Source organism: Capra hircus, chromosome 19 (genome assembly GCF_001704415.2).
Source record: "Capra hircus breed San Clemente chromosome 19, ASM170441v1, whole genome shotgun sequence".
NCBI classification, from domain to species: Eukaryota; Metazoa; Chordata; class Mammalia; order Artiodactyla; family Bovidae; genus Capra; species Capra hircus.
The window spans coordinates 33145397-33163356 of record NC_030826.1 but is presented as its reverse complement, the minus strand read 5'-3'; the positions used below and the strand labels follow the sequence as shown (position 1 = coordinate 33163356).

The following is a 17960-nucleotide window of genomic DNA, read 5'->3' as shown; positions in this document are numbered from 1 at the left end:
ACCTTCTGTTCCATATCCTGAAATAAGTTCACACCCAGGCCCATTTCCTGAGTAGAGCCTTGACAGGTTTTGTTTGCCGCACCACCGCCTAGGAGATGGCTGTGCCAACCACAGGAGCTTGCGCTGTTGTGACCTTCCACACATTCATTCCTTAGCACCTCCTGTTTCCGGGGTACAGGGTTGGGAGTACCTAGGCTGCAAGACCATCCACTTCGCCTGTCTGGTGGCTGGCTCAGCTCCTCCTGCAGTAACCCTGCAAGGACGTGAAGCCCCAGAGAGACGGGGAAAGCCTGTCCTAGGATCCTGTTCAGCTGTGGATGGTTGTCGCTGGGGGAGGTGCCTGTCCTGTCTCAGCTCCGTCTTGTGTTCATTTCCTTCCATCACAGCTCCTTTGCTCTCTCTTGGGGTCCAAAAGAGTCCCATTCCTCTCCCGCCTCACAGCCTCTGGAGATCTGCCTTTTCTCACTCAGCCTGGAACACCCGGCAGCCTCTCTGGCTGCCTCCCTCACCCGCTTGTTACGAAGCTCAGAAATGCTCTGAGCAGACCTGCACTTCCTTGTTCTAGGTGCTACCTTTCCAACAGCACAGCCTATTTAAGCAACTGTTTTGGCCTCAACACTGCAAATGTCTGGAGCCTGCTGAAACCAGCACCCCAACGTCTCTATCTGCTGCTGTTGTAGCCACATCCCTGCTCTGACCTTTTACTGCAGAAAGACTTTCTGGGCCCAAGAGAAAGAACTAACGCTTGCGCATCTAAACCATCGTACTGTCTCCTCTCCCATTCTAGCCTCTTAAGGACTTGGACTTTGTTTGAAAATCTCCTTCACTGTGGATGCGACTTGATGTTAGGCTTTGGAGTCTAAGATGCTTGATTACATTTGGAAATTTTTTACTCATGGGGCTTGGAGGCTGGATTTTTCGCGAGGGCTTCATACTGTATACATGTCCTGGCTCTGGAGTCCAGGGCGGAAGGGGACACTAATGTGAAGTCTGGCCCACGTCTCCTCCACGTGAACCATGCGTGACAGGGCGCATGTGTCTCTGGACAGGACTTCTACTGTGAAAGATGGTCAGTGATGCTCCGTCTGCACTTTTATGCTTCCTGTGTCTTCTCTGCTGACAGTATGTCAGTCAGTTGCTTGTCGGAGACACTCAGCTGCTGACAGGTCCTTGTGACCTGACTCAGGTAAACTGCCAAGAGGTGCTTGCACTAGGACAGACAGTACACAAGCCAGTTAGCAATGAGGAGGGCCAGGCTTCACGGAGCAGGAAAGGAGCGGGGCACACACACCAGGGGCCTGGAACCCACTGCCTAGAACCGCAGACCAAGGTTAGACAGGTGTCTACTTTCTAGGAGTCTGTGTGGACAAGGAGGTTTTATCAATACTTGGCTTGCTGTTTGGGGCAACAGTGTAGATCCAGCAGGGACAGGTGAAACCAAGTGAAAACCAAGACAAGCTCTTTATGTCAGTCCTAAATTATACTACTTTCTTCCTTGCCCTCAGAAAGCTGTTAACAGCAGTGGCTAAGGTTCTTCAAGGTACAGTGTTGCTAAGAGCATCTCAAGGATTATCTCATTTAAATCTGACAGCCCCCTGGGGGACAGGGCTTATCTTCAGTCCTTAACCACTGGACAGCCAGAGCAGGGATGGCGGGACCCTCACTGTTTTGCCTGTCTCTCTCTGAGGCATGATCTGTGCTGGACCTCACACCACGGGGCACACACCACTCTAACCCTGGACCTCACACTGTGGGGCACACCAGTTGGGCTGCTGAGGGCCTGGCTCCAACCCTGTCGTTTTTTAGGTGAGATCACTGAGTTGAGCCTCCCTCTCAATGGGAAAACCTGCTTGCCACCCGCTTCCTGACAGGTGTGACAACTGTGTAAAGAAAGGAGAGTGTGGGGCGGATGCTGTAATTTTCTTCCTTGGCAAGACTGGAAAGATCGCTCCCCGCCCTCAGGTGGGGTAGTGGTTCTCCTGTGGACTCGGGACGGATGTGAGGAGGTCTCATTCCTGCCTGATACTCTGGGCTCCTATGAGATCGGCCGAGGCACCAACATGCTTTGCTGCCCCCGGTGAAAGTCAAGCGAGGCTGAGTACCACGCTGTCCAAGGGCAGTGGGAGAAGTGCCTCGTGGCTGGAGGTCGGGACACACACACTTGCCAGCATCCAGTTTGGCTCATGTTTTTACTGGGCCTGATAACTGCCCAGGTGCCAACTCTTGAGGATTACTTGCTGCCTTCCTGAAGCTTCATCTCTGACCTTTTAAATTAAAACAAGAAACTGGCATAGTTCCTAAAATGCCCCTGTGTTTTGGGAGGGTAAAGCCAGAATAGATGACTGACTAAAGTCAAGGACAATGAACTACCGTCTGTTTCCACACAGAGTAAATCCCATGTAGGGTGCAGAGCGAGGTTCCCAGCACCCCCTGCCCCTTTACCAGCTCGGCCATGGCCGCAGCCCATCCGTCCTCACCAGGAGGCTGTCCCCCTTCCTCAGCACGGAGAAGGCGAACGCCGGGCACGAGCAGTAGTGGCAGGAAGCCAGACATGTGTACGTTCTCCCGGAGCTTCCAAGCACCTGGAAAGGGGAGGACAGGTGGAGTCAGACCTGAAAAGGTGAGCGGGGAAACTGCTATTCCCTTTGAATGTACCTGTGTGAGGGTGCAGGGCTGTTCTCCGAGGGCCTACCTGCCCACGGGACCCTCCTGCTGCCTCAGTGCCCTGCCCTGACACCTCCACACGCAAAACAGAGGCGTCTCAGGTAGGCTGAGCCCTCCATACGAACCGCTGTTTCTCCGCCTGGGGATTCAGAGGGTTTACTAGAGAGACAGAGAAGGCTCCCCGCACTGTACTTGTTTCTCAGCCTTTGTAGTTATTTCACAGCATGTGTGTGAATGTCTAAAGCCTCCACCATACTCCTAGCAGGAGTCTGAGGACAGGAAAGGCCCAGTGGGGAGTGGGAAGAACACGTGGAACAGAGACTCCTTTAACGGGGTGACTCAGCTGCCACGGGGAGCGGCAAGCCCAGGTCTGCCCACTCACCTAGCAGGACGGGATGAGGGCAGGGACCTGGGAGGGCCGGCAGGAGGCCACGTTCAGAGCCAACGGCCTTGCTGTCAGTCAGGGAACACGGGGGACCCTGTGTTTGGAGGGTGGCTGGACAGACCTGGAGAAATGGCTTGTCTCCGTCCTCACCCCCAGGTGCCAGAGACAGGAAGTGGAGGGCTTTGTTCCTAATGTCCCACTGGAGTAAAGTTACTATCCTAGGGACCTAGAGACCCCCTGCAGTGGGTCAGTGACAGGGAACTGCCCCTGGGGGATGTGGCCCAGGGCACTCACGTTTGTTTCAGGCTGAGATGACAATCTACATAGAAAGAAGGAATGTCAGTGCTCCTAGAATTGCTTCCTGTTTTCCTCACACAGGTAAGACTTCCACTGAAAAATAGCAGTGTTGAGTCAGGTGGTGTGTCTCCAGCATTTCGCCTGGTACAGCCATGTCGCTATGGGTTTTTTTTGCCAAGTCAGGAGGACTCCTTGGGGGCTGCAGGATGACCAGAAATGGCCGGTGACTGGGTAACAGGACGCCTACTGAACCCATCACACATTTCGGCCCCATTACAAACCGGACATTAAAAAAGTCACACCACACATTTCCAGTCCTGAGGCGCTGACCTGTTTTAACTGGTGAGCGCTGGGGGTGCGAGGAGGAGCTGCCGAAGGGAGAGCGTGAGAGCAGACTAGTTCACACTCAGTCCCGCAAGAAAACCCACCAACGTCCGGCAGGGACACCAACAATTCTTGGGTCTCTAAACCATGACCAATGATTTCTTCTTCTCTCTAGATTTATGGTTAATTAGGCATAAGCCTCTGGGATTCCACACAGACTACTTCCTCCTTATGGTGGGTCCCCAGACAATTACTCTCTGCATGAGGCTAAGTGCGTGCCTGGCCACTCAGGGGTGGGGAGAAGTTCTGCAGAAGTTCCCTGGCTGGGACTTAGGATGTGCAGCTGCCTAAGGCAGTGAATACGGTAAAGAGAGTCATTTCTCAGTTGGCTTCTCTATCTAGAAGTGGACGACTAATGAACCTGATAATCGGGCAGAGATCTGAGTCAGATGTGTTTGGAGCTGGAAACTGACCTCAGGGACTGTCTAATTCACCCTTTGCGGAAAAAACCACCTCCTCTTACAGGAAGTGCTCCAAGCTCGCTCACTTGGAGCCAGGAGTGTCAGTCCCAGAGGGGAGCCTTTACAAAAGGAATGCAGGCAGGATGATATTCAGACCCAGGCTGGACTTGCCCACACCTCCCTGGGAGGAGTCTGCTGCGGCTGCAGTGAGGCTCTAAGGAGACTGGCCCACTGGACGGTCATCCACCCACAGCACAGTTTACTTTATGGCTGCTCCAAGCCCTCAGCATCCGTCACAGTGGTGAACTGTATACGATTCACCATTCCTTGAGTTCAGTGCCTCTCGGAAAGAGGCTGATATGTCCCTGCCCTATTACATACAGGCTGACTATGTAACCTGCTTTAGCTGGTAAAGTGTGACTGGCCAGGCAGAAATGTTCAACATGGATACCTATGATATCCTGACTTCTCTCTGCTATGAGATCCACAATGTCCCAGACACAGGCTGCTCCATCGCCTGGGATCCTGGGCCACGATGTTCTGGATCAAAGCTGCAACTGACTCTCGATGGAGATGGACAGGGAGTGAGACATAAATCTGTAGCTTTTAAATTTAGGGGTCATTGTTACAAATATAACTTGGCCCCTCCTGACTGATGCGTCCCCCTTCCTAGGAGAACTGAAGTTTATCAAAAAGCGACTCAGGTGACAACATGAGTGTGACTTCAGGGTAATTACCACCACACCTAGAGGAGGTGAGAATGTTAGAAGGTCGACCTATGGAACGATAACTAGCTGGGTAACAAGGCACAACATCTGATCAACCTTTATCATCTCACAGAACCTCTGAATTAAGCCAAATTCCTTCCATATTACTATATACAGTGAAACCACTGAGGTTAATTGGAGGGCGTCTGTAAGGTTTCTACAACCTCATTTAATTCAAAGTCCAACACAATTCTAAGAACTTTGCATTTTTATGGTAAGCAACATGACATAATACAGAATGTGAATGATGAAAACTAAAACAAGTCACGGTGACCGTGGGAGGAATAATAAGTCAACGATAACTGAAATATTTCCAACACAGTCTTTGAGATTTTAACTAACAGCAAGATCATGCTTGTGTGGGTCAAGTGTTCTGCTGATGTTGGAACTGAGACAAGAGAATCTGAAACTAAAAGACATGGGAAAACTCAGAAGCCCTTTTCGACAAGGGTATGTTAGCTACGTAAAACCCCAAAATAAATACACTAGGAAAGAAAATGGAAATCCTTCCTCAGGTACAAACAACATCGCTTAAGAGTTCTGATTCTTAATCTATGATGTTCACCAACAGAAAATTCTAATAAGCAGCCTCTTCTAAGTAAATACAACACAGAAGTTTTAACTGCAGCATTCAGCACTAATCACCCCAGCTTACTTCAGGCAGAAATGCACGAGGACGTGCCAGCTGGCTGCACCATCCTACTGCATGGAAAAGTGAGTTCATGGGTCAAGCCATCCATGTGCCCGAGAGGCTTTGCTCAGTCACTTGCTAAAAATGAATCACCATGGTCTCAACTCTGAGACAGTCATAAGTAAACCAGAACCCCAAAGCTCAAAAGTTCCACCTTTCCTGGTCTTCAACAAGGCCTGGATCTCATACAAGAGCTGATGGCTACTGCTTCTACCCCTGCCAAACACAAAATTTTGGAGACCACTGCCAACATTTTTATTTCATTCACAAGATCCCCTTCTCTGAATCCCAGCTGGCTTACCATGTCGTGGCTAAACTTGGGGTTTGGGGGGTGGAGAGTCTGGCCCGCTGTTGACATAGACAGGCAGGACCGTCTGCTAGCTATACAACCCTGCTGCCATAGGGGACTGTTAATTTTCTGCATCTCAGTTTTCAGCAAAATAAATATCTTTCCAGGCTTTTGGTAAGAATTAGCAATACATGAAAGTAATTTAGAGTCTGACAGGAGTCCCATTTGTACTTTACAAACCTGCCTACCTTAAGGTCTGCTTGAACTAAGGTCCAAGTAAACTGCCCACATTCAGCACAGTGTGGCCTTCGTGAATGCTTCCAACAACAGTTCTGACAGATCGTTTCTGTTAGATAAACCTTGACATGTGAAAGGACCTTAAAATGCATTTTGGCTTTTGCTTGTAAGCAAGAGACAAGGAACAGGGTGATCCCTGTAGTGTCAAATGACAGAAAGGGGAAGTTGGCTGTGATCATCAGACCTGGGCAAAGAGCCTCCCTGGATCATTGCTGGTTCCACACGCTGCTCCCAGGTGGGATTAACAGGCCACATCTATCTGACTGTAACTACTCACACTCTCATTTCACTAAGTTGGGTCAAGTCCTTTCAACTGTCCACCAGCTTTCATACAGATTCATGAAACATTTGTCCTAAGGGGATCTGGTTGAGATTACTCCACCTCTGGGTTTCTACCTGGTAAACACGCCTCCCGCTGGGCGAGGAGATTAAGGTGACAGACTGGCGGTCAACTAGGTCCAAGGCTTGGACGGCTGATGAGCCGAAGACAAATTTCAGCCTGGGAAGGAGAGGAGCCTCAGGTTAGATGATGGACTGAAAGCCACCTCTCTGACTCAACCCGAAGGATTACCATCAGCAGCTTCTGAAAATTTGTTTTAATTCGGAAAAAAACGTAATACAGCAAAATCCCACATAATCGACCGCCCAGAATAAATATTAACATGTTGTTTATAAAGAAGACTCTTTATATGTCAGAGGCCTTCCTGTTCTTCCTCAATTTCTTCATTCTCAAGGCAACTACACACATTTCATATTGTTTTTATATTTTACTATACACAGTATATATGTGTATGTGCATACATACACACACAACCATATATACATATGGTGATGTTTTCTAAGTTAAAAACATGAACAGTATATTCTGGGCTTTTTGGGCAACTTTTTTTCCCATTCAGTGTGCTTCTGAGAATGATGCACATATATATGTGTGTGTGTGTATGTGTGCATGTATATATATATACACAAACATATATTTTAAAATTTAACTTTTGGATAATATTCTAGTGAATGTACCTAGTACATTTTATTTCTTAAATACGCTTAGCCTCTCAGGAAACAGGCCTCCCCAAGCAGTGTATGTGTAAGAGTTGTTGTTCAAGGGTCAAATGTCCTTCTCTTTTCATGTGTTAGTAGTATAAGAGTTACACCTTTTAGAATAATGTTAAAATACAGTGGCACTTAAGGACAATAAGGGAGTGCCTTGTACTGTCAAGTACAGTGCTGGTTATTCACTTGAGACAGATTTTTAACAATCACATCAATAAAATATTATTCCTAACTTAGTAAGAATATTTTCTAAAATAAAAAAAGAGTTGATGTTGAAAGAACTGGCCTTTAAAAACACACATTAGTGGTTTATAAAGAACCCCAAATACAAAAGGATATATACTTACGATAACAGATGCTCATCAGGAACTGTAAAACAGGAATGGAAAGTAAGCAAATTGTGTTAAACCAGTGACCAGACAAAAACATTTTTAAAAGGATATTATAACCAAAAAGACTAATGTGTAAGATGGTGAACTGAACCTATGCATCAAATTTTACTCAATATTCCACTAAACAATAATAAAAGAATTTTCTAAAATGAATAAACTCTCAAGGATGAGGACAGGGAGAAACACAGCTAAGATATGTTCAAAAATTATTTACAAGACCTGAGAAAACTGAAACAAGTTAGCAATAGGAGAGCCAAGCAACAACCTGATTTGCACTTCAGACTCTAATACACTCACTCCCTAAAAAAAAAAAACCCTCCAGAAATTGGTGGCACCAGATGGCTCTGGAGTGGGAATGAAGCAGGAGGGCTAAAATAAGACTCTATGAAAGTAAGTTTAAGAAGTTGGAAGGTAGTAGAATACTACTTTAAGATGTCTGAGTAAATATTTCCAACATATAATTCAATAACACCTAGCCAAACTATCAATTAAGTCTCAGGACAGGAGAATCTGTGCTCTATAAAATAAGACAGTAAACTGAGAAAAAGAAAACTGCACAGTATACTAAACATTAAGGCTCAAAGTAGGTAAAGGGAATTCCCTACACAGTAATGGTGGGGGGAGATCTCAGGAGAGCACCCTGGAAGCTCTAGAAGAAAATGAAATGGACAAAACACCTCAGCATCTTGAGTAGAGGATTCAGAACACTGCTAAGAGTTTGAAGTTGAATTATGGATGTGTGTGTGTTTCTGTTAGCCACTTAGTCATGTTTGACTCTTTTTGACCCTATGGACTGTAGCCCGCCAGGCTCCTGTCCATGGAATTCTCCAGGCAGGACTACTGGAGTGGGTTGCCATTTCTTTCTCTAGGGGATCTTCCTGACCCAGGGATCAAACCTGGGTCTCCTACATTGCTGGCAGATTCCTTACCATCTGAGCTAAAAGGAAGTTATTGAATTAGGGATAAACATATAGAAAAGTAAACAACCAAACAAATGCAATCATGACAGTTTTGAGAGGAAGCAAAAAGTTACAGTAAACAAGTAGTCATCACTTACTACATGGCTCAGCTGTGACTATATTTTACATCATCATACAAGTGTAAACTCAGAATACTGATCTAAAGAAAATTATCGTCGAAGGAGGGGGCTCAGGAAGAGTGTATGACTGTCTAAGAACAAAGATTTTTAACTAGAAGAAAATGGCTCTGAAAAACGTGAATCGGTGACAGTAGTCTCTATGAGCCCCAAGCCTCAGGGGCGCCCCTTCAAGACTCACACTGTGCTCTTCACACACAACCCTTTCTGGCAACCACTGTTTGAGCTGTCAACAGACTGGTTTCTCCCCCAAGCTTTTTGGGATTAGAGGATGTTCGAATACCTGGCTCGCCTCATCTTTTAAGCACATGTACTGCTTTAGATTTAACTGAAATGAGAAAAGTTGGCTTCCTCCTCTCAATTCTTTAGAAACAATAAGTCAAGGTAAATCCTTTTCAAAGTGCGGTCCTTTGCCAACAAACGCCGCCCAAGTGAACCAGCAAGGTTCACTGAAGCCTAACCGATGTTTTGGATGGTCATTCAGATGGCGGCGGTGGCGCCAGCTCTAACGAGGACGCGCTCTGGCCCCGTGCGCTTGCGGCCAGGGGAGTCTGGTCACAGAGCGTCCTCTGCTGGTTAGAGGAATAAAGGCACAGCCACAGCGTCCAGACCCCTCAAGTCCTGCATCTGGGGCCCTGAAACAGTCACTCGTGCACAGAGGTCAGGAGGGGAACCGTTTGGAACAAACACAGACCGCGGGAAGGAAGGGCTACAGGCGAGTTAAGAGGGGGGAGACCTCCCCAGTGGGCCCGGACCCCCGAACCCCGTCCCGCCGGCGCTGCTTCCCGCGCCCTCGCCCATACTCGGCGCGCCGTCCCGCACAGCCGCCGCCATCTCGCTCAGCAGCTCCTCCACCACAGCTGGTAGCGTGAGAGGCCCAGTCGGAGCCGCCATGGCGGGTCCCGCGTTCTCCGGGGCAGGGGAGGAGGGCGAGGTGACGTAGACTTGCGTCCCGGCGCATGCGGGCGGCCCCGCCAATCGGCGGGCGTTCGGCGCCACGGGCGGGACTTCCGGAGCCCGTGGCCGCAGTGCGCAGAGGACGCTCTGGGGGCCATGTACCGGCGTCTGGCTGTGGGCCTGGCCCGAGGTCTGTTGCGGGTGGCGGAACGGCGGGGCCGCTGCTACCCGGTGTGCCTGCTGCCCGGGCCGCCGGGAGTTCGGGCGCCGCCGTGCCGAGGGGCGCCGCGCGGCCGAGGCTCGAGCCTACTGCCGCTGCTGGCAGGTGAGGGGTGCAGGCCGGCGGGCCGGGCGGGCCGGGCTGGCTGGGCTGAGCGCGGTGACCTCAGTGCCCCTTCCTGCAGCGCTCGCCTGGTCCTCGAGGCCCGCGGCGGCGGAGCAGGAGCGGCGGGGCGCGGGCGGGGCTGCAGCCGGGGACGCCGAAGCCGAGATCATCCAGCTGCTGAAGCGAGCCAAGGTGAGGGGCCGCAGCGCGTCCCTCGACTACGGGGACCCGGGTGGACGGAGTCGTGGGGTCCGTGCGTCGGGCGCAGGTGGAGGCGGCGCTGCGGGCTGCGAGGTTGCGAGCGCGGGGAGAAGTGCGCACAGGCTGAGGGGAGCGAGGCGGGCCTCTTCTTCCTGAACGTTTTCCCCTCTTCCCGGGGTGCCGGGTCTCCTCCTTTGGGCTGACCGCCGCCTCATGCCCAACGCGTCCACCCGAGTGCCCGCACACGGCAGGTGCGGCCCGCATGCCAACTCTATTTGAGGCTTCAGCTGACCCAAACCAACCTGTGGTCTTAGGCACCTCTCCGACCCCTTCCCTCAGTACCTCTTCTTTTCTGTAGTCTGCCCCATTCTGAAAACTTGTGTGGTACCTACCTACCACCTCCCATATACCGAGAATCCAGCAACGAATTTTTGGATTTTGCCACCAAATCCAAACCTCGAACCTGTCGCCTCTTCTGTGTCTCCTCCTGTCGCCCTGGCTACGCTGCTACAGCCTGCAGTCTTGTCTGCCCTGTTGCCCCCTGCCATCCAGGCTTGACAGCAACTGGAGTGATCATTTAAATGTAAATCAGCTGGTGTCATTCCGTGCCCACAAGCCTTGATTGACCCGTCACAGCGTTTGCGGTAGAACCCAGACTCCTTGCCCTGGCTGGTGAGACCTATGGTCCCACTCCATTGCCTCCCTACTTGGCAGTAACAGGACCATCCTCAGTTGACATCTGTTGACTTTCATTGTTTGCGTGGTTCTTGAAAGTCCGTTATCTTCGGTCTGTAGCACCTTCGCTCCTTCCCTGCTCTCTGTTTGGGTCAGTTTCCCCCATAGTTCCTTCCTTAGTTGGCTGTTTTTCTTTTTACCTCAATTTAACTGTCGCTTCCTTGGGCGGCTTCTCTTGACTCCATTTGAAGGAAACCCCTTGTTCCTTTCTCTTGCCTTTCTTCGCCTGTATCATTGGTTGTGATTGAGCTCACCTGTCCTGCAGGAAGAGTGGAGGAGGATGTAGGGCCAGCAGCTCCGCTATAAGAGCTCGTGAAAAGTGCTCACAATCCTGCTGCCTATGTCAGCCACTGTGCTATATCTGTGGCCATGCGGAGCTGCAGGGGAGCCCCTCTCCAGTCCCCACTGCAGACACCATGCCTTTGCAGAGCAGGGATTCAATAAGTGTTTGAGGAATGAATGACTAGCTTCCCTCTGTGTACTGGGACACGTAGCCCGTACTCGCTTCTGTCTGGCGGTGCATGTCTCTGTTCTTTTCGTGTTTCAGTTTCTTTTATTTTGTTTTCTCTTTTCAGTTATGCATCATGAAAGATGAGCCAGAAGAGGCAGAGCTGATTTTGCATGATGCTCTTCATCTTGCCCACAAGAGTCACAACACAAAGGCCATTGCTTACACTTATGACTTGGTAACTCCTCTGACCAGTCTGAGCCGCCACCAGTGGTGCAGGAGAAGGGCTGTTAGTGTTCCTGATTAGTATTCCTGACCTGCAGGATGTCTCTCTGGGTTTTGTTTTTACTAAGTTTTCTTTAGCTTTCCATTTTTATTACCCTTGAACTGTCACCTGTAAGAAACCTCAACCCCAGACCGAAAAGAAACAATTAACATTAATATTTGTGTTCTCAGTGAAGAGTGGATCTAGAATTGTTATCATCAAAGTCTATGCACATACTCTCACCCCATTGCTGAACTTCGCTTCTAGCAGATTAGCGACAGTTTCTGGCCTGTTTTTTTAGATAGAAGGTGAAAGCAAAGGGGAGTTTTCAGTGTAAAGATTTTGAAGTAAGTGGAAACAATGCTTTAAACTGAAAAACAACTTATAATCTGCTTTCAGATGGCGAACTTAGCATTTATAAGGGGTCAGCTTGAAAATGTAAGTAAATCATGTTGTAATGTTGTGAATTTGTGAATGGCTAGCTTCAAGGGACCTCTGCACATAAGGGTACAGGCAAAGCTTCTGTAACAAAGAGACCCCAAGATAAAGTGACTGAAATAAGAAGGAAGCGTATGCCTTTAATGCATTAGTCCAGAGGCTGCTGAACCCTGAAGAGGGGTGGGCACTTCTACCCCATGAAGTGACCCAGGAGCCCACATTCCTTCTAAGATGTATTCTCGCCTGAGTACGAGCACTGGCTCACCTCCAGCTGTGGGCAGGGAGAGGATGGAGGGCCAACAGCGTCCTTGTGAAGTACGCTGTTGAAGCTGTTTGTGTAAACTGCGTGCATCTCTTGGCCGCAGCCTCCTCATATGATTACACCTGAAATGCAAAGGAAGGACCCTTGACCTAGTGGAAACTGAGGAGACTGTATCAGAAAAGGGTAGTTTGCAGTCTCTGCCACAGTGGGTTTGGGTGGGAAGTTGATCTCTGAAGCTGGTTGTACACATCACAGAGTAGTTTTCAAGGTGCCCAGAAGATGTGGGGTCCCGGCATTTTAGTCTTTTTCTAACGCAAGGTTACGTTTCTGTATATGTGTTTTTCAAGGAATGCTGCCTCTGACTAGTACTTAGAATGCAGGGTCATCTAGATATGGGGCCCAAATAGAAAAATCTCTTCCTTATGCTTTTAGGCAGAAAAACTTTTTAAAGCAACAATGAGTTACCTGCTTGGAGGGGGCATGCAACAGGTAAGGATATTACATAATATTGCATCCTAGCTGAGGCAGTTTTCAAAATAGCCTTATGTCTTAGAAACTCCACCCAGCCCCCACGTGTGTTTTGACCAAAAAGTTGGGATTTTTCCCCCTAAGACCAGTATAAAAACTGCCAGTCTTTCACTCATGCAAAAGCATGATGCCTGATTCCTGCAAAAGCATCAAGACTATGGCTTTCAGGGTGTAGTCAGTCTAGAAATGAATCTGAAATACTTCATGAGGAAATTTTATTTGTTACAAACTAACTAACTTTTTCTTTTCCCAATAGGAAGACAATGCAATCATAGAGATCTCCCTAAAGCTGGCCACTATTTACGCTGCTCAGAGTAGGTAAGTGTAGTCAGAGTCTGGGTGGGCTATGGTCAGAAACTGACCCTGGGGTGTCACAGTTTTCATCCTACTAATCACCTGGGTATCCAAAATCTTGGTTGTCACCCTCCTGGTGTCCCATCCCTCATCTTTGAGATCTTGAGCCTTTTCCAGTCTTGCCCCTTCTGTGTCCATCGGGGCCTGCAGCCCTCGTCCCTGTGGCTGCACCATGACAGGCCTGGTCACGTGTTCTGTTCCTGCTTGAACTGGGAAGTCGTTAGAACCTTAGTTTTGCTTTTCCTAGGAAGGCTGGGAGCAACGCAAGAGTGGCCGGGGGTGGCATATTTTGCTGGTGGAAGTATCAACAAAGCAGGAAGTTAGGTACAGGTTATATGATGAGAGAGTTGCTGTGAGAGGGTGTCACTGGCTCGTCCAGTGGGCAGTTTGTAAAGGCTGTAGAGGTGATGGGGTGGCTAGGTTGTAGCAAGGAGGCACCGAGGCACGGGGCAGAGGCCTTCGGACGAGTGGGACAGGAAAGCAGTGCTGCTTAAAAGTGTTGGATGAGTCTGGATTCTTACATAGAAGAAAAAGTCTGCCAGGTACATAGGAAAGGCTTTGGGAAGCATTTTAGATGTGTGCCAAAGGTCAGGGACACAGATAGAGGGGCCTGGTGCCCTTCACTCTCTAGGTGAAAACTCAGAGGATGTAAGCAGAGGACTCCTGGAGGGTTAATTTGGGGTAAATTTAAGGGAAGGCTTGACTTCTCCTTAGCCCTTGAGTTGCTGCAGAAATTGGGTACTACAAGTTTTGAATGGTACCTAGCCCAGTGCTGTAGGAGGAGTGCTCACTGCAGCCAGAGACCCTGGCATGGGCACCTGCAGCACAAGTGGTCCGCTCCTTTGTTTTTGGGGGGACCCGGTCCATCTCCCGGCATTTGGCTGGACACTGGATAGACCAGAGCCTCAGGGCCTCTGACTCCAAGTCTATAGAGAAACTTTGAGGTTGGTTCATGCTAGGGAGCATTGTAGCCAGGTTAGTCTCTCTGGATGAGTTACAGACAGGACCAGATATTGGTGGATGTGGACCCCTGGGTTAAGGGGAAGCCCAGGGATGGTAACACTGGACAGTGAGACACGCCCACGGTCTCTCAAGAGGTGAAAGCTGTGCGGTACCCACAGTAATTAGCCCATAAGTTACCCTGCTCAGAAGTGTTCTCTCTTGATGACTAAGAACGTCTTGTGGGCAGCCTCCCCTGCTCCACACCCTGCTTGCATGAGGTCCCTGCTGCTGCCAAGGTTTGGCTCGGGGGAAAGCTGCTCCTCTTCTGAGAACGGAGTAGCGTAGGGTCGTCTGGCCAAGGCCGGAGGAGAGGTAAGCTTGTTTAGTGCCGCTTCCAGTGAGGAGCTGAGAGTCAGAGTGGAGGAGCAAAGACCAGGATGGATGGATGTTCTGTGGTGCTCCCTGTGTCTCAGATTCCAGCAGGCAACCCTCTTTTTGTCCAGAGTCGGCCTGCTGGCCGCTTGGGCGTCCTCACTGGTGACTGAGGGTCCCCGGACTGGGGCCAAATGCCTTTTAACGCCCTGGTTGGGGCTTCCATTTCTATAAAGGAAACTTGTGCTGGAGCCCTGCAGCTTGAGAGAAGTGGGGAGTGCTACATCCCCCGGAAATGGACGAGGTCGGCAGGCAGAGTTCTGCTGTGAGCCCAGGCCTCCGTTGGCGCTGGAGCTGGCCCCTCGGCTCTGCCAGTGGTGAGGAGGAAGCACTGGTTGTGTTGAACTGAAACCCCAGCAGTGCCCCGAGATGACAAAAAAACAAATTTCTGACAGAGGAGAGGTTGACACCCCTTAGGGACTTGAAACAGAGTTCCCATCCATCTTAACACTAGATGATGCAAACCCGAGGTGGAAGACAGGACAGCTGATTGATCCTCTTTGCTTTACAGACAGGAACTGGCTCTTGCTGGCTATGAATTCTGTATTTCAACTCTTGAGGAGAAAATTGAACGAGAAAGGGAATTATCGGAAGACATTCTGTCAGGTAGGAAACCTGGCTATTTTTTTGGCCTGTCTTTGCTGCCGAGGGCTTGGCTGTCAGGCTGCAGTACAGGACACAGAAGTGTGTCTGTCAGTCAGGGAAGGGGAAGTTACTCGTTCTGTTAACTGTGGCTGTTTCTAAGGTCTCAGTGGGTTTGGAGTAAGATTTTCTTTAAATGACTTGATCACCGGTTTGCTTTGTTTTGTTTTTAACCCCATGGTGACGTGTTCTTAGTATGTCATTGACATATAGAATCTCTGGAAAACTTGGGGGGAGAAGGGACCTATTTTCTCTGGTCTCTTGGTTCAGCCGCGGTCACAGTACATATTAAGTCACTTAGCTCCCGGTGTCCACGAGGGTGTGAGAGAGCAGTGCAGAGTCTGTCCGTCCCCCGTCGTGGAGGGAAGGTGTGACGTCATGTTGTGGGATGGGCAGGGGGCTCTGGCTCTCAGCCATTCTGGTGTCTTTTTTTTAATTGAAGTAGTTGGTTTACAATGTGGTGCCAGTCTTTGCTGTATAGCAGAGTGATTCAGTTTTACACATGCATACCTTCTGTTTAAAATATTCTTTTCCGTTATGGTTTATCATAGGATATTGAGTATAGTTCCCCGTGCTGTATGGTAGGACCTTCTTGTTTCTCCATTCTAAATGTAGCAGTTTGCATCTAAAACCCCACATTCCCAGTCCTCCCCCTCGCCTTTGGTAACCACAAGTCTGTTCTCTGTCTTTGAGTCTGCTTCTGTTCTGTAGATAAGTTCATGTGTGCTGTACTTTATTTTTTTATAATTTTATTTTATGTATTTTTGGCTGCAGTGGGTCTTCGTTGCTGCGGGCGGCCTTTTCCAGTTGGGGCGAGTGGGGACTACTTGCTGGTTGGGATTCGTGGGCTTCTCTCTGCAGTGGCTCCTTGTGGAGTTGGGGCTCAGTGGTTGTGCACGGGCTTAGTTGCTCGGAGGCATGGAGAATCTTCCTGGACCAGGAACTGAGCCTGTGTCTCCTGCACTGGTTAGTGGATTCTTAACCACCGGACCACCAGGGAAGCCCTGTGCCATTATTTTAAATTCTGCATGTAAGTGATGTCATGATTTTTGTCTTTCTCCATCTGATTTACTTCACTTAGTGTGATAACCTCTAGTTGCGTCCGTGTTGCTGCAGGCGGCGTTATTTTGTTCTTTTTTGTGGTTGAGTGGTATTGCATTGTGTATAGGTGCCGCGTGTGTTTTACCCAGTCCTCTGTTGATGGCAGGTTGCTTCCCTGTCTTGGCTATTGTGAAGAGTGCTGCGCTGTATGTTCATAGAGTGCGTGTGTCGTTTTGAATTACGCTTTGTCTGGGTTTATGCCTAGGAGTGGGATTGGTAGCTCTGTTTTGTTTTCTGAGGAACCTCCGTACTGTAGTCCATAGTAGTTGCACCAGTTTTCATCTCAACAGTAGTGTAGGCGGGTTCTCTTTTCTCCCCACCTTTTCTAGACTTTATATGCTTTTTGATGGCTGTTCTGACTGCTGTCAGGTGTTATTTCATTATAGTTTTTATTTGCATTTCTCTTAGTAATTAGGGATGTTGAGCATCTTTTCATGTGCATTTGGGTTTTTATTCCTTTTAATTATTTTTCTCTGGTTGTGGCAAGTGGGTGCTACTCTTTGTCTCAGGGCTTCTTGTTGTGGGGGGGTTCTCGTTGCGGAGCATGGGCTCTGGAGTTGCTCTGAGGCATGTTCCCTGACCAGGAATAAAACCCGTGTTGCCTGCATTGGCAGGTGGATTCTTAACCACTGGGCTGCCAGGGAAGTCCTTGCATTCAGATTTCTTACTATGGGTTGAAATACTGGGAATTTTCAGATTGACATTCTTTCGGTGGCTCTGATTTCACACTTCCTCTTTGCTGGGCGCTTGCACAATGATGGAGGTGGAGCACAGCTCTGGTATCCCTGAAGGCAGTACATGTGGCTTCAGGGAGGTGTCTGTCCTCCGTTGTCTTACAGTTTTCCCTGGAACAAAACTCAGTTTTCCTCCATTAGCTCTGCTGAAGCTCCCCGCATCGAGGTCACCAGCTCTCCTCCCTGGCAGCTCAGCCCAGGGATCACCATCTCCTGCGGGAAGCACTTCGCTGGACTTTAAGACCACCTCCCTGGTGGCTCGCGCTCGCTGAGTCACCTCTCGCATGGGCCTCGGTGCCGTCTGGGCCACTTCCCTCTCTGCCCCTGCACCTGGGAGGTAACCGTGAGGCCTGTGCTTTCTGTACCGGTTCTGCATCTTCAGCGCAGCCTGTGAGGGAGCTTGTCTACCTGACATCTTGACCGGAATGCCTGTGATCATCTTACACTTCATAAGTTCCACATGAGTCTCTTTGTTTTCCTGTGTTGACCTAGTTTTTCTTACTGAAGTGTAGTTGATGTGTGTTATATGTTACAGGTGGACAGTACAGTGATTCCGTTTTTAAAGGTTGTCTTCCATTTATATTACTGTAGAATATTTGCTATATTCCCTGTGTTGTGCCCTGTATCATTGTAGCTTATTTGACACCAAAAGAGTTTGTCCCTTTTACTCCCTCCGTGTATACTGCACACCCCCACCCCACCCCTTGTGGATGGGTCTCTTGATTTCCCCCCCTCACAGTTGCTTCTCACCAGGCAGCCTGTGTTGTAACTGGCACCACCATTGACCTGGCACTTTGGCGCCATCTGTGATTCTTCCTTCCTGCTTGTAGCTCACCAGCAAGCTGTACTGAGCCTGCCGTGGTAATATGTCCACGTCACAGCCGTCTGGCCCTCCTGCCCTGTTGTGGTCCAGGCCCCCGTGCTTCTTGCCTAGGCGCCTGTG

The 17960-nt window shown here is 49.4% G+C and overlaps 2 protein-coding genes across 3 annotated transcripts in view; one reads left to right on the top strand and one right to left on the bottom strand.

Annotated features, from left to right (window-relative positions):
• On the bottom strand, positions 44–9647 carry ZSWIM7 (zinc finger SWIM-type containing 7). Its single transcript, XM_018064726.1, has 5 exons — positions 9517–9647; positions 7573–7594; positions 6572–6674; positions 2478–2582; positions 44–1210 (listed from the first exon to the last, which is right to left on the bottom strand). Exons 1-5 carry the CDS (start codon positions 9605–9607, stop codon positions 1094–1096), a joined length of 438 nt encoding a protein of 145 aa, XP_017920215.1. The 5' UTR covers positions 9608–9647; the 3' UTR covers positions 44–1093.
• TTC19 (tetratricopeptide repeat domain 19) overlaps positions 9740–17960 on the top strand; it is a 29022-nt gene continuing 20801 nt past the window's right edge. Inside the window, exons 1-7 of one of the 2 annotated variants that reach the window (XM_018064720.1) lie at positions 9740–9935; positions 10015–10127; positions 11447–11557; positions 11984–12022; positions 12717–12773; positions 13069–13130; positions 15052–15146. In XM_018064720.1, the coding sequence (XP_017920209.1) occupies positions 9767–9935; positions 10015–10127; positions 11447–11557; positions 11984–12022; positions 12717–12773; positions 13069–13130; positions 15052–15146 (646 nt within the window). In that variant the 5' untranslated portion in view covers positions 9740–9766. The remainder of the gene's footprint in view (positions 9936–10014; positions 10128–11446; positions 11558–11983; positions 12023–12716; positions 12774–13068; positions 13131–15051; positions 15147–17960) is intronic. The other variant, XM_018064719.1, reaches the window with a different exon arrangement.